The following is a 17,200-nucleotide window of genomic DNA, read 5'->3' on the forward strand; positions in this document are numbered from 1 at the left end:
GAGCGTGCTGTTGATACACTCACACAGGAGGAGCGAGCACAGCAAAAGAGGGCTAATTGAAGTAAATGTCAGTTTCATGGCTAGGTGTGGCCTCTTTTCTCATTATTTTATGACAAGTTGTGGAAAAAAAGATCCAAGTTTGAATGTGAATTTGTTAGCTTTTCACGGTGCCTGTCAATATGCGGTGTAAATAGGCATCATATAAAGTGAAGGAGGCATTCATTAGGCTGAAAAGAAAATGAAAAGAGCAAACAGAGAGGTAAAAAGAGAGGCCGGATCAACGACTGCTGGATCACTGGTGTTGGACGATGTGACTGCTGATAGCAGGATGAATTCTTGAGTGGAAGGAGTCATACTTTGTGCTCAGATTCACTCGATTGTTTAAAAATTGATGCGACGGCACTTTCAAGTAAAGAAACCAAGTAAAGAAACAGAAAGACAATGACCCAAAACATAACTGGAAGCAACTTAAGAGCTTTTTTTAAGACCAAAAAGACCAAAGGTTTGCATCAAAACTGAGACTTCCATGGTTTATAGACTTCCATCTATAAACCATGACATCCATGGTTTATAGAGTTCAGTCACTGATGACAAAAAAGATTTCAAAATCCTTCCTTGTGTTTCACTTTGGACCCAGTGAAAGTTGCATCACTTTTAAAAGGCTATAATTCATAACTGTCACTGCGCCGATTTTGGCAGACCCTTGAATTGAAGCCGAATCTTTGCACTTCAATCACAGCTTGATTGCTTAATTTCGTATTCATAGCTCGCTATAGAGAGGGGAAATTATTAATACTGTGTCGTCGCTGGAAAGACTTTACAAAGCACAAAAATGACTTTAGAAACAGTGAACGTTTTAGAAGACAGACTACGTGCGTTTGATGTGAGGTTGTATTTTGCCAGAAATTCGTTCTCTGTGCTTGGTTTATCCATTTGTCCAGCACTTCTGTTCAGTGTCTCTGACTAAGGTTCAAGTTGGAAGGTTTTGGTGTGAGTCTCTGTCATAGTTTTATTTCTTTTTCTTTTAAAAATCAGCAAAATGCAACATTTTACATTCAGTGGGACAGTAGTTAGAAAACCTGCAGGCATGAATGTGAGATAACAGAAAGTCTTTTCTACTCTTCTTGATTCCTCAGATGATTCTGCAAAAATTATCTACAACAATTAATATGGTCAGAAAAACTTTAAAACCCTTAATTTAGTGGCGTTTGAAGTGATTCACCCTTCTTTTAATCTCACTGCAGAGAACTGTTTGTTGTCTTTGTATTTAGGCCACAGCTGAGCAGTGAGGCATAGCCCATTATGAAGAAGCATAGTGCTGTAATTCCTCCTCCTGCTTTAAGCTGGGTTGTTTCCTTCTCTGTGAAGCACCACCTTGAGTTTACATCAGCATATGAAATGCGCTTCATAAATGTATTTGTCTCGCCTTGTACTTTTTTTGACCCGCACTTGCTTTTGCGCTGTGCGCGTTGCAGTCTATTTTATAATCCGGTTTAAAATTGAACTGTAAATCAGGCTGGATAAGAGCATCAGTTAAATAGAACTAAATTGTATCAACACTGTTTATTGTCCCAAACACAGTTTTTTCCCCCCTCTTGTTCTCAGTAATACTCTCAGTTGGAGGATAATATCAGAATAGAATCGCAATCCATGGTCTGAATCACAGTTCTCCTCACAGATTTGGTGCATATCATGTGATCACATTGTTAGTTGCCTGGATCCAAAGCCTGTCACTTCTACTCAAAGTTAAAGGTCCGAGTCACAAATCTCTGGGGTCTTTCCTCGTTCTCCTCGTGTCTGTGTGGGTTCACTCTGGTTGCTTTTGCTTCCTTCCACAGTCTAAAGACATGCATGAGGTGTTCAGTGGTGATTGGCCACAGTGTGTCTCTTGACTTGTCCAAGGTGTATCCTGCCTCTTGCCCTATGACAGCTGGGATAAGCTCCGGGTCTGCCAAGCCCCTGAAATAGACAAACAGATGGATAGATAACATTTAATAGCACAAACTGCAGTATAGAAAGCTACTTTCAGCTTCTCCCTTGCCACAAATGGTCACCACAGTAAGAAGCTCCACAGGTTTGATTTGGCAGTTTTACACAGGATGCCCTCCCTGACACGATCCTAAAGCAGATTTGTGTCTCTGGCTGGAATTGAACCAACAAACTTGCACTTACCAAACAAATGTGTTACCTGCTGCATCACTGGAGGGACCTAATGCATACTGTATATGGATGTACATAATGTACAGTGTCAGTTAATTGTATCTAATGCACTCCTTTCAGCACAATAATGCAAAAAGGTACTTAACACCTAAAGCAAGGTGAGAAAATGTTTTTTGAAATTCCAGATTAGCACTTTGTTGTTTGATACAGAGTGTTTGTTCATTGCTATTATTACGAAAATGAATAAAAAGCTGAGTGAGAATGCTGCGTGTGGCAGTGGTGTTAAAATCACAGTGACCGAGTAACCCTGGAGCAGATGGTGAAGCCTGGTTGGAGCTTTGCTTCAGGGTGAAATCTGAGGTCAGCAGTGATTTCTGCAGATTTTTACAGGGTCTTGTTTTATTTATATAACATACATTTGGGGCCGTCTTGGCTTTAAAGTCAGAAGAGATAAAAAAAAAAAAAATACCCAAAAGCACCAACTGGGGAAATAAATGAGTGGCAGCCTGCTCCCTCTTTGCTGCTCCCTGCCCTGCAGAGTGCCTTTGACCAAGGCTCTGAAGCTTCAGCAGACCCAGTTAGATTTGTACTGTATAATGTGATTTTAGCGAAAGCTGCTGAAGACGAGACCTATTTGGTTTTCTTATCACAACTCGTGTTAAAATTAAGCTTCCATGTCACATGTAACTGTGAGATGTTATCAAGTAAACTGTGAGAAACGCAGACGCTTGACTGTGCTGTGAGTCTCCCCTGCAGTGTGATTACTGTGATAAAGGAAACCACAATCCAACATTTTCCACTATCTGTTTAATCGGATGCACTGCATGAACCCTTTCTCTTAATAGTCTTTGCTGGCCACAAACACAGAGACTCTGATAAGGACTGTGAACAGTGTTTTAGGACTGTCTTGGGCAGCTGTTACACAAACGCAGTTTTCGTTTTGTTAATGTCTGATATCACAGTTACACTCGAGGCTAATGTGATAAATGTGATTCAGGTATCAGCAACATGCCGTACACCAGCACAGTCTCAGGTGTTTTAACTGGTAAAGTAATGGTCGACCAGTCTGAGAAGACTGGGTGACTGTAAGATGTAGAGCAGGTCACAAGGTTCGATCCCTGGCTGCTCCAGTCTGCATGCCAAATATCCATGGGCAAGGTACTAACACCAAGTTGCTCTCCGATGCATCCATCAGAGTGTGTATGTGTGTTAAATAGAAAACTCTGAAGCATAGAAAAAAAGTGCTTTTGTAAACGGGGTGAATGAGACATGTTGCATAAAGCACTTTGAGTGCTCGGGTAGAGTAGGAAAGCACTACATTATATAAGAAACAGTCCATTCACCAAATTGTTCTGGCCAAACTACAAAAAAGGTGAAGGTCCCGGGATGTGTTTGGTTTATCAGGGATGAATCTCAACATGAGTCTGAGGTGAAACAAACCATGAAGTGTGCAGAGAGTGTTGGGAGACTGCAGGGTGTAGAAGATCTGCTGCTAATGTCTTGGAGTCGGAGTACTGTAGTGCTGCTGGGTCAGAGCAGGTTTTATCTCAGGTGCCTTTTGAGAACCAACCCACAATTTGAGAAGTGATTATTATATTCCCTCACTAGCCGAAGCTGAGAAAAGAAAATGATGGCAGACAGAAAATGTGTTCAGCATCTGTCAGTCTTTGCTAAGCCACTTCTGTTGGTGGTTCTGATCTTTTGGTAGATTTGTGGTGCTTACTTTCTGAAACAGGCTCCTGTTTTTTGGTGGTAAGACATAGACAGTAGCAGTGACACCATGTAGGTGGAAGAGCTGATAGAGTCGATTCCTGGCCAAGTAAGACCTGATCTGACAGCATATTGAGGACATGTAGCTATTTAAGAGGGATGGTAACAATGTTCCGCTCAGCAAACCAATACACAACGACTAAATAAACAATAATTAATGTCTTTAGTAACAATGTACTCAATAATATTTTGAAAACAGTTTGACAGCATGAAAGTGGTTTCTCATAGTGTTGAACTGACAGATAATTATAACTTTAATCTTTATTCAAGCTATAATAAGGGCTGCTGCATTTTATAGTGTTGAGTTTATTGTGGATCAGACAGTTAATGAAAGTGCTGGTTGATTTCAAGCTTTCAGACTTGCTTCAGAGATAAGGGATGTTACCTTCCTGGTGAGGAAGAAGTCTGAGTTTGTGTAGGAAGTAGCCAGGCTCATCTCAACTTACAGCTTGGGTGCTGGAACTAATCTCCTGGAGGGAGGGAAGGGCCGGACTCCAAGGATCAACCAAATCACCACCAGGTAACGACTTAAAGTGATTACAAAATCTGTGCTCAACAAACCAACACTCAGCAGCCAGTGCTTTATTTAAAAAAGATTTTTGCTGTTGTTGGTGTGAAAGTGATCAGCAGTTTTACAAATATAGAACGTTTTACAACAGTTTTCATTTGAAAGTGTAATCCAGTTCTTCTGATGATTTAAAGTTTTTTTGTTCTAGCTGACTTTTTAAATCTTTTTAAACTTGATTTCCTGCTTGGGATGAGTGAAAGAGACGTGATAGTAATTAAACAGCCCTCATTTTTGCTCTTTATCACCTGACATATTATCAGGGGAAATGCTAATTTTGTTCTTCAGCGTTTCACCTTTTTAAACTGTGCTGGTGATTTTTTTCATAATTTCATGACGTTAACAGAAAGCACACAGTTGGTGAGAGAGTGCATCGAGACATCAGTAGGTGAGATTTCAGAAATACACATATGAGGATTTTTTTGAGAATGTTTTTAGTTTTGTCACCTTTTCTACCTTCTTCGGTAAAAATGTACCCACTTACGTATTTCCTGTCCTTTGGACATAAATCATCTCCATCTGAAGACATACATAACGGCATACAATCATCAGTTCAGGAATTTTTTTTCCTTGTACAGCTACTATTTAGGCATTAGTTGCTCACATTTGCCAAGCGAAAGATATTTTAAAATTTGAAAGAATATAGGTGCGTAAAAGCTATTTTTGACGTCCAAAGCAGCAGAACAGTCCTGATACACAGTACAGTACAGCGGGTTTGAAACTATCCATCATCCACTGCTGGTCCATCACTACTATGTCCTGTTGGTTAGCCATCACCAGTTTGTCTGTCTGTATCTGGAAGTCCCACAGGATCTTAGCTCGGTCATTTTCAACCACCCTTGTGAGCTTATCACTGTATTTACTACAGCCGGTTGGGGAGTTTCTTCTGCTGATTCTGGGAGTTTCTCATACTTCATTAGTTTTCTTTTCTTTTCTTTGTCACTGCAGCTCTTAATACCGCTCATTATTGGGGCCAACCTCTGCCATAAAATCAAATTGAGAAAAGGTAAACTCAGGGCAGCATCATCATCTCCTAAAGCTCATTTGATGGTGGCCAGCTAGTGGTGTGCATCGCTGCTGATTGAAGCCAGAGCACGAAAACACATTAGGAAAAAGAGCCGATAAGACTGATTCATTAGCATTTAGATAGCTCTGTCATTAACTAAAAGGAGACTTTTAATAAAAATTCACTTGCTGTTATTTTGTTTTTGTTATTCATTTTTGCCAGAACTTCTGTACAGAAGTGTTTCTGCATTACGTTTTGTTTGCTTTTGGTTTTCATTCAAACACTTCCTTGTGCTTGTTTGTATTGTTTGTACTTTCTTGTTGGTCCTTTTGCTTAAAGAACATCAAAAAGGACAGAATTCTTTGTCTCTTGAATAAAATAAGTTCATCAACCATGATCTGCAGATTTAATCTTTTCACTAGGACAATCCAGAGATTTTCAAACCAGTGGGAGAAAAATCAAACATCTTATGAAAATTTCAGACACTACCTCAGCAATTTATTTGCTGTTTGCAGAGCTGTGTGTTGAATGAGTAATGCCCTTGTTTGCATTTCCTTTGGCTAACTTGAGTTAGTCATTATCATCTACAGATTAGAGCAGATTCTGGATCTGCATCATGCTGGAGGCGGCTTTGTGGAGAAGCAGCTGTCATCGAACCAATTAGTCCATCTGCTATAACACAGGTGGTGTTTGTTTTAGCTATGATAGTGGTGTCATTTGGTCCAGGCCAAATATTTCATGAGACATTTGTGAGATTACCCTGAGATTTAGTTCACATATACCAGGTAACCAGGGCTTAGTTCAGTTCAGTGTTTTACATTGACAAATCATAACATTACCAATCTCATTGAAATACACATAAAAGGAGAAAGATACTTATAATATAAAATGAAACCAATCAATTTAATGAGTTGGCACCCAATTCCCTGCCTTGTTTACACTCCACCAGCACGACATTTTCAATTTGAGCTTTTATTGACACGTTACCACAGCTGCGATGGGTGGCATGAGATTTCCTACAGACATTCAAATACCAGGAAAACTAATAAGCACCAAAAACAGACTGAGGACTAATCAGCAAAAGAACTGCATTGTCATAAATTGCAGGATAATAAGATGCAGGAAACAAGTGAATTAACATAAGAAGAGACGTTTTTTAGGCCAATGCATAAAGTCTAAAACATGAAGCCCAAAACCAGAAGAAGTCACAGAAGAAAAAGAAGGAGACGACACCAGGCAGGATAACACACATCACGACAAAGGGTAAAGGCAAGACAACACTTTATATACACACAGGGTGATCAGGTTAATAAAGATACCTGACACACTTTACTGAAGTGGGTTTTATTGTGACGTTTAACATTTTCTGCTGTTGATGCAGTATTAGACTAATCAGTTTTCTCCTGCCCATTTTCTTCTAGAGGAATAATTTTATCTCATCTTATCTTATCTTATGTTGCACTTGATTCATGTAGCGCATGTATCCACTGGCTTTAACACTAATCACTTAGTGTGCAGTGGACCAAAAATTACAACAAAACTGCCTACAGTATGTTCAGCTCTGCACACTGGCAGAGAGACGAGAGAGACCGAGGGAAACACGGAGGAGTTTATTTCTCACTTCCAGTAGGAAGAGTAAAATGTATGCTAGCGAGAGATCACTCAGTCACACCTGACCTCATTCTCATACCTTAATTTGTGGATGTAGGTGCACCGATATCAGTTACAAAGATAAAACTTGCACCTTGCATATGTGCTTTTAGCAAACAAGGCTAATGGGATATACAAACTAACTAAATGTAACTTATGTCTTTAAAAAGGCAGGAAAGGAAATCAAAGGAACAAATGAAAGAAAAAATGTGATTTGCTGCAGATGTGTGTCAACAAAAAGGATAAGAGCAGGTTTAAGACACTTTAGCACTGGCCTCTCTTTTCAAACCTTGAGTGTTTTTCTAATCACTTTTAAGTTTGTCCTAAAAAAATGTAAAAAATGCTACAAACTTTTAAAGATAACACACCATGTGTGGTTAGAAATGTTAAACCACGTGCACCTATTGTTTTCTCTGTCTGGCTGCCCAGCATGTCCAGACTCTGCTGTATCTTCATTGCGGTAAACTCATCAGTTTGACTTCTTTGTGTCGTGCTGTCTATTTGTTGTTGAATACTTTCCGGCCTGCAGAGTAAGTTAGTGAGCAAATGGTGTGCTATTGGATTTGACATGCCCTGCAATGAAGGTCACAAGCACTTAGCCTGAAATTGACATGAAAATTTCCAAGGTGTCACTGTGTTCCCCGTCCATCCAGTGGAGTTTTATTTTCAGCATTTGTCCAACATACATACAAACTTCTGTAACATGGAGCATTTGAACTGTCTGGAGCAACTATGATGAATATGTCATCCGAGCTGTAAAGTATGCTATTAATGCTGCATGTGCATACACAGCTCTCAGACAGGTGTGGAAACAAGGACCTCACAGGTCCAGTAAGTTAGTTACCGTTTATTTATTGTAGTCATAAATATACATTGATTAGTGTGTAGTTATGTCTTCCAACAAACTGATGCACAGTCATAAACTTTGCCTAATCGCCTCTGATGTGTGTGCATAAACATGCCCATATTGTCGTCATTACTTATCGTCAGCAGATTAGACATGTCATCGAATTGAGTTGACTGCAGTCTACTGACATCTAGTGGTGAGATTTTACCTACTGTACCTTTAAGATGTCTTCATCGGAGGAAGATGAAAAAGCAGAGAGAAAAGAGTTGGCAGACGACTGAAATGGAAGAAAAAGCACTTCTGGTTGGAGCACATTAAAGCAACACCTGACATAAATCGACTTACCTGAGTGTGTGAGAGACAAACCGAACAAGACCAAACCAAAACCGTGTCTCCATCCGGACATAAAATCATTTTTTTCAGATGTAAATAGGTGACAGTTTTGCTGGCGGCTGTAACAACAGTTCAGTCTGGTGTATATCCATTTCTTCGAGTTTATCCATTAACTAAACAACTGCTGGCAAGCAAAAAGGCTCTGATGAAAAAGGAAATGATGTGCTGCCTGATATCACCCATTAGTTAGTGTGCATCTAGAAGCTTCAAGCTGAGCCTTGTCACTGTTGCCATCTTGGTATTTGGAATGATTAAATAACCCGCTGTAATGTAGAGCTTACAGAGAAACTGAGAGACACTGCAAGTTCATACAGTACCAAGCTAGCCTCACCTTTCATCATATCCTGCTTGATTGTGTGTTTACATGGAACCATGATTTACAAAATTAACATAATGTTGGACCTGGATTTTCTAGCCACAGTGCATATGTAATATAAAAACATTACAAAGACACACAAATAAAAAATGTTAAAGGTTTCGTCTCTCATGGACTTTTTCTTCCTTTTTTGAACTCATCAGCACGAGTGGTGTGTGAATGTTTTTGAACTGTCTACTGATTCAGTAACAGGACTAGATGTTACAATCCCTGATGATGCTTTAAATGGAGAAAATCTTGAGGGATGGCTGTTATGAGGAAAGGCAGCCCAGAAACTTTACCAGCGGCACACATCGTTGTGTGCCTCAACTTTCGGTCTTTTACCCAAGCTAATCTGCTAAGCTAAGAATTTTTATTTGTGTGTTTTCTGGTATATTTGTTCATTCATGAGGTGTAAGATCCTTCCTAACTGTCAAAGACAAAAATAGTGCATGCTGATGGGAATACTCAAGCTTTTACTATGTTTTGTACAGCTTTTATTGGTTTCCAGCTTTATATACATATCAAATGTTTCTGTGTGTGTTTGACCCCACCCCTTGTACAGTAAATGAAGTGTTGGGTTTTAGTCACATTGCCCGATGACTTTCTGAAAAACGTCCGTCATTCCCACGTTCATCTTTAGCTGCGTTCATCTCAGCTAATTTGGTTTGACAGGAGACTTTTGAAGAACTCTGAGTTTGTTTTTGAATAATAATCTATTACTCATATTTAGATAATATTCTGTGTTTGATGCGTCAAATCGCAGTTCAGCTGCCACTTCAGGCTCATAGTTGTGTAAGTCTGTGTGCATGCTTGTGTGTGCTGTCTGGATGATGCCCAGCATTGCTTCATGCCAGGGGATAAAGAGCTGCAGCCTCTGTGGGGGATTTTGACAGAGTGATGGACGGGACATTGGGAGCTGTTTAAAAAACCGTTGATCCCATTAAAGAGCAAAATAAGAGAAATGACACGTAGTAGGAAAATACTTGAATTGGATATTTTACCCTGAGGTAAAGCTATATTCAAAGTGATTAAAGAAGCTGGTCAGAATTTATGAATATTTGTGTTTAATTTGTGCTGATTTAGTAAAAGCAATAAATTAATTGTTCATGGTAGTTTTTCTGTGTTGTTGATGCAAGAACTTTACTCGTGTAACTGCAGTAACGAGGCTGTGGAGTTTGCATGAGTCTGTAATACTGCTGAAATCGGATCAGACACAGACACAGTGCAGAACATGTTTGATTACAGGAGATATTATGACTTAAATTATAGAAGATGGTTATTCATTTGTCTTGTGCCGTTTGGCTCGATCACAATTTCCTCCTCAGGATTTACGCGCTGTTGATTCATCTGCCTCTCCTCTGTTTAAACACACACAAATATTAAGAGAGGGAGTGCTGGCTGGTTGGTTTAAGCAGCTTATCTTGACCTTCTATTCATCTGTCTATCATAACCCTCGCTCTCCTCCGTGCATGAGCTTATAACACTTTCATCCATCCCTAACAAAACGTGAAGAAAAATGCAAACACATTGTGTAAAATAAATGTTGCAGATGGTTTGGAATAATATCAGTTTTTGGCAGTGTTGTTTAAGGACTTTATTCTGAACTCTGCACACAGATTTTACGCTACCATCCTATTTTATGTTAGGGTGGATTATTGCTGGACAGGCTCCAGGCCCATTGCAACCCTGAACTGGATAAGCAGTTAGGAAAATAGATGGATGGAATTATGTTTCCTTAATATAATAAATCATTTCCTTTTGCAGTAAAACTGATTTTAAGTGAGAAGTTTGCAGAATTATTCCAGAAACATAAGTCATTCATACAATCTGCTAATGGTCATTATTAGAGCTTGGGCACTGACAGTGCAAAGGACCAATTATAATTCGTTCTTTTGGTTTTGGTTATTTTTGTGGCAAATCAGTTGCTTTTATTGAGTGCATAATCAGCCTCAAATCATGAAATTTTGCACACATATCAGGTCTGGTGAAATTCATGCATTTCATGGGTTTTGCACAAGGGGCTTACAAAATATGCCTGAGAAACATACTTTGAATTGAAATTTGGTACACATGTACACACATGTAACATCTCACAATGTACAGAAACATCTCTGGGACCTCTGATTATTCAGCACCATATTTGCTGTGATTCAGACATCCAATGTCCAGTCTGGTCCTGGTATAAACACTGTATGAAGATATTTAATAAAATTACAGTTTTTACACTTTAATCCACTGATCCGAGCAGTTTGATCAGAGCCACCAACAACTTACCGCCTTATCTGATCTGCCACAAACTATCTATGTGCGACAGTTGTAGCGACATCAAGTGGAAACAGGAAATGTCATGTTTAATCCTTTGATGTACTCCTCACAGGTTGGTCACATCCAGCTTAATAGTAATCTAAATAAAGTTCAGATCTTGAGAATGTTTTAGTGTGAAAACTGGGAGTTTTTATTGAAAGGCACACATGGGGGACACTTTGCATTGACCACAGGAAGAGTATGGAAAGGCTGAGAAGTCATGAAACTTGGCACACACCTCAAAGGTTTTATATTTAATGGCTCTCACATGTGAGTGTGGCAAAATGACTCTGCAGTACCACCTACAATATTTCAGTGAAGCTGCTTTGTATTAAATGTATGTTAATTGAAACTGTTTAATTAAAGTACTGTTATGCCGATGATATCCAGATTTATTCACCTTTGAAATCCGATGTGTCTGCTTCTTTGCAACCTCTGTTCAACTGTTTGCATGAAGTAAAAATTTGGTTATCACATAATTTTCTTACATTAAACGAGAATAAGACCGAAATCATAGTCTTTGGTAGTCACACCCCGCTAGACCAGTTGACTGATGCCCTAGGCCCTCTCGCTAGCCATCTCTCGCCCACTGTAAGAAACCTCGGAGTATTCCTGGATGGCTCTTTTAAACTTGAGAAGCAGGTGTCCACTGTGGTGAAAAACAGCTTTTACCAGTTGCGTCAGATTTCCAAAGCAAAGTCGTTCCTTCCTTTAAAGGAACTTGAAAAGCTTGTTCACGCATTTATCACATCCAGATTGGACTACTGTAACTCCCTCTACTCGGGCCTCCAACACTCTTCTCTTTATCGGCTTCAGTTAATTCAAAATGCAGCTGCGCGTCTTTTAACAGGTACAAGAATCCATGAACACATAACTCCTATTTTAGCCAAACTACATTGGCTCCCTGTTAAATATCGCATAGATTTTAAAATTCTTTTGTTCACTTTTCAAATTCTGAATAATTTAGCGCCCACCTATCTCTCTGACCTACTTCACCTATATAATCCCAACAGAGCGCTTAGATCATCCAATCACTTGCTCCTTGCACAACCTAGGTCTCGAATGAAGTCGAGAGGAGACCGGGCCTTTGCGATCATGGCACCTAGACTCTGGAATAACCTCCCTGTACATATTCGTATGGCCGAGTCTATCCAGTCTTTTAGATCTCGTCTTAAAACTTATCTGTTTACTTTGGCCTTTGATTCTAACTAGTTGGCTGATTTTAGCTTATTGTGTTGTTACCTATTGTTTGTTGTCCTATTTTATTGTTTGTTTTAATTGTCTTGTGTTTTGACTGACTGTGAAGCACTATGGTCAACACTGTTGTTTTAATATGTGCTATATAAATAAACTTTGATTTGATTTGATTTGATAAAGTGACTGCATGAAATGCCTCTACTGCAACACAATCCGCTGGCATTTCTCCTCAACCACAGCGTGCTTGAGCGTGACGTCTACCAAGGTGCCAGAGTCCTCATTGCTCCTTGTAGTTTTATTTACACATGTCTTATCTTAAGCAGCAGCAGATCTGGATTGTGTTTATGCAGGAGCTTGCGTGCATGTGCACAGTGCACATGAGGGGATTGTCTGCCATTAAAGAAAGAATATAGCTCTTAGATGGATGTAAAAAGGAAATACAAATAAATCCCCAAATGTACCTTGGTAGCTGCTAATATAGATGTGGTCACCTGTGTAAGAAAATGTGTTAAAGACAGTGTAATAACAGTTTTCAACTTTGTTGATATAGACACCTGATTTCCTTCACTCACAGACTGTTTTAAGGTTGACATAGCCTAAATATTTAATATACAATTTGTATTCTTTTTATTGCTTCCACTGCAGGTTGACGGCCGACATCCAACCTGTAACTTCCTGCTGGAGGTGGAGAGAGACCAGGCCGAGTGCATAAAGAAGCTGAGGGAGAAGGAGGCCAACAGCAGCTATAAAGGTCACAATCACTCAAAGCACAACTGTTAGAAACCAGATATCTTCTAACACTAACTTGGAAAAACTTTGTGTAGCTGGACAGAATCTTTAAATCTGGCTTGTTTCAAGCATTAATGTGGCCGTTGTGGCTCCACGGCTCATGCTAACATTGCTTTTTCCCCGACAACAGGTGTTTGAGGAAATACCGAAATTAGCTCCCTTGATCATCCATTATGCTGACTGCATTAGGGATCAACATCTGGTGCAACTGATTTAATTATCCTGCGTATTCATTCATGCACACCGGTTTGCTAACACGTGTGGCTGTGGAAAGCTTTCACTCTGCAGAGTGAGTCTCTAAATACTAAAGGAAAGGAAATGAGATAATTCATGGGAAGTAGCACAAATTGTGTAGATGTTAATTAACAGTGTTTTCTGTTTTATATGCCATGACATCCTGATAGGTTATGAACCTTCAATGAAAGGCTGATAAACCCAAAGGTGAACTATGAGCGTCATGCTTCTGTAATAAAATCAGCTTATATAAGCTTAAAAGCTTATATAAATAAGCTTTATAAAGATTATGATCTATATTAAGATGGTCGCCATGAATTTAAGGTTTATCATAATTCACTTTGCATTAGTTTTGCACATTGCTCTACTGCCCAGCCTTTAAGACTCATTAACTAAAAGGCAGGAGTTATACTGGATCATGTCTCCAGTGGGAAGAGAAAATGTCAGCAGACGGGATGAGAATGTGACAAGCATTTCATCTCGTTTTACAGACTTTTTCTTTAACATTACAAGTAAAATGTTATTTTTACAGGCTGTCCTCTGTATGTGAGTGATGTCACACAACATCGTAGCCCATGGAGTTAAGTTTCTGATGTGCTCTTAGTAATTTATACTTGGGACAAAGTTTGAGGATAGCAGACCCACATCAATAACATTCACTGTCACATCAAAGAACCTAAAGTCTTGGTGCACTGCGTTTCCCTTCCCTAAGTCTGTATAAATTTCTCCTTTCCTTTCCTCATGAAGGTTTTCATCAAAGTGAAGGAAACGTTATTAGCAAAAGCTGATGGGGGGAATCTTTTGGACTATTTTACCTCAGTTACTGTTTCCAGGATTGTTTTTTAGGACCATTATTTTTGCCATGTTTGCCCTCTTGAATGGTGCTGGACACTGAAACTAAAGTCACATCTGCTGGTGCAAGCTGTGCTTTGGTGTAGTGGCAGCTCTTATTTCTTTGATTCAGGTTTTGACTGGTAGAGGAAACATCTTCTCCTATACCAGTGCTAATACTGAGGTTTTGCCTGATGGAGACACTTATTGCTGCAGCGAGTATTCACAGCTTAATGATTGGTATAAATGTTAAAGAGCTGTGGCAACGTCACTGTTTGGAATTTATTTTTATTTTATATTTTTTTTATTTTTTGCCCAGGATTGATTAAATTGCTTTAGTGGTGATAAATCCCTTCATTCTTATCATGAAACTAAAATTCTTGCTAACCAGCTAATTTTCTGTCCTTCCTTTCCTTATTTGTAAGCTAACCAGGTTCCACTTGCAAAAGTTATTCATATCATTGATATCATTCAGCTACTTATACAGTGTGTCTCTTGTACTGTAGTTGAACAGTGTTTAGTGCAGCAGTTCTCCTGACAGTCCTTAGAAGGAAATCCCTAAGGCATTTAGCCTATCGCGTTATCAGTAATTTAGTGTTTGCTTTGAGTCAAACTTTCAACTGAACTTTTATAATTATTCATTTTCTTTTTATAAAGTTGAAGTTTTGCTTTTTGTTCTGCTGAAATAGGCTCAGATAAAGCAAAAGCATGAAAGACCCTACATACAGTGTGTACATGTAATCACACCATGTGAGAACATGATTAGATCTCATAACGCAGTTTAAGCCCATATTTTGTCTTCTGTCCAGCCATGTTTTCTACACAACATGAAAAGCCTTAGTCAAGGTCACTTAGCTTTCACCGAGTGCGCTGAAAATCTGTGCAATCTCTGCAGCTGGGAATGGATTCACACGAAATCATTCCTGAAATAAATCTGGACACGACAGACGTGGGATTTTTTCTGTGATGTGCCAAATTTAGGAAAAAAAACAAATCACACATTTAGAAGTCTGTTATACTGAAGAATAGACCACTGCTCAAAAGTTGGGGTTACTTTGTGATCTAATAGCACATTAAAATATAAATAACAAAAATGACAAATAATCATTTATTTCAAGGGCTATTTTTTCCCCATTCTCCCTGATCTGTACTCCGTCTTCCACCATAGCACATTGTGCTACCTAAAATTTAACTTCTTAAAAAGAATCTGAAAACTTTAAACATTATAAAACTTTTCCAACTATGGCTGAAAACTCTGTTGCAGAATAACGAAGAAATAAATTTGACAGTTAAGTGTCTGCAGCCTCAGTGCCTGCGGGTTCAATTATAGTGTTAAAATGGCCAACTATCGATCAAAACTTGTCAGAAGAATCAAACAAAACAAACAAACCAAAAGAAAACAGAGACGTACCCCTCACAGGTCCTGATTTGTGATGATTAGTAATCACACTGTTGAATGAAGTTTTGTTTGAGGGCAGTTTCCCATATGAAATATCTTTAATTTCTACAAAACAAACTTACTCTGTAGACTTTAGAAGGAAGTTTTGAGGAACATTTTAAGACAGTAATTGAATCCACAGAGGCTGATGCATGCAATGAGCAGATTTAGCCCAGAGGATGATAACCATGGACGTCTGTTGCTCAGGGAACTGCTGTGGTGGTTCAACAAAAGAGAAACGCTTCTTTATTCTTGCTCCTTAGAGTTAAACACAGTAGTAAATCTTTTACTATAATAATATATTAACAAGTGCCACCATTAGCCTGTGGGCCATGCTTTGACACGCTAATATTAGACTGAGATAGATAAACGTGCAAAGAGTAGAACATAGAGAAGGTTTAAACACTTGGGGTAAAACATCTGAAGCAACAGACAGTTCACAAGAGAGGTGAAGACGAGAGTGGAGCAGGGTGGAGAAGAGTGTCAGGGGTGATTTGTGACAGCAGCAAGGCATTTTCTTCAAAAACATTTTTTCCAAAAACACCCAAGTGCTCTTCTGAAACCCAGCCTTGCTATTAATTTATTATCATTTGATTACATGAGTTTGTGTGTAAGTTTTTCTGCCAAGGATCCTGCAGGACGCCGTTGTTTATCATTTACAACACAAGCTTGACTTTTATTGATGTGACAAAATAATCTTACCTCAAGGTTTGGTCGGGTCTCTTGTCTGAAGATCGTAAGATATTGCTTCTGGGGGTCTTTAATAATAGCGCTGTCAAGAGGAGCAGGTTTGAAAAATGTTTGAACCGACTGAGAACAAGCCTCTGTTTTGGATATGTACACAACACTGACTGGTAGCTAAGAATTAAACCGCAAAACGTTTTGTAATACCCCCTTGATTTAAAGCTGAAAGTCTTCACTTCTTTCACACACTGATTTCCTTTAAAGTCCTCTGTGGTTGTGTACAAAGACTTCTACCTCGATGACCTCAGACTCTTATCTCTGCTTTGACGATCGGGTCCTGCTGACTTCATCAGGTGACGGCCTCCAGCTCGTAGTGAAGTGGCACAAATAAGAATTAGCACCTCCAAGTCAAGGCCACAGTCCTCAGCCAGAAAAGGATGGCGTGCCTGTTCTGAGTCACGATTGCAGCCCTACATGGTGGAGTTTAAGTATTTAAACAGCAGGGAGGGTGGAGCGGGGTCGAACTACCAACCTTCCGATCAGTAAATGACCCAGTCTATCTCCTGAACCACAGCCACCCCAAGATCTCTTTCTTTTGGGTAATGAGATTGTAGATAAAAGTGGCTGAAATGAGCTTTCTCTGAAGTGTGGCTGATCTCGACCTTAGAGTTAGGAGTTTAGTCATTTTAGAGGAGTTCAGTATAAAGTTGTAACTGCACCACATTGAATGTAGCCAGTTGAGGTGGTTCAGAGATCTGATAGGGATGATGCCTCTTGGGTAAGATGTTCTGGGCATGTCCTATCAGGAGGAGGCCCTGGGATAGACGTCTTGGTCTTCCCCTGGATAAACTGGAGGAGGCGGATGGGGAAATGGACTTCTCCCATGACCTGGCCTTGGACGAAGTTGAAGAAGTTGGATGGATGGTTTAACATTTCAGAAAAATAATCTCTTTCTAGCTTTCTTTCCAAAAGTG

General features: G+C 39.4%; 1 protein-coding gene across 1 annotated transcript in view; it reads left to right on the forward strand.

Annotated features, from left to right (window-relative positions):
* The window catches only part of LOC100690292 (vasoactive intestinal polypeptide receptor 2), a 74,032-nt gene that overhangs the window by 12,334 nt on the left and 44,498 nt on the right, over nt 1–17,200 (forward strand). Inside the window, exon 2 of the mRNA XM_003447442.5 lies at nt 12,896–13,001. Within this exon, the coding sequence (XP_003447490.1) occupies nt 12,896–13,001 (106 nt within the window). The remainder of the gene's footprint in view (nt 1–12,895; nt 13,002–17,200) is intronic.

The sequence above is a fragment of the Oreochromis niloticus genome, linkage group LG18 (genome assembly GCF_001858045.2).
Source record: "Oreochromis niloticus isolate F11D_XX linkage group LG18, O_niloticus_UMD_NMBU, whole genome shotgun sequence".
Lineage (NCBI taxonomy): Eukaryota > Metazoa > Chordata > Actinopteri > Cichliformes > Cichlidae > Oreochromis > Oreochromis niloticus.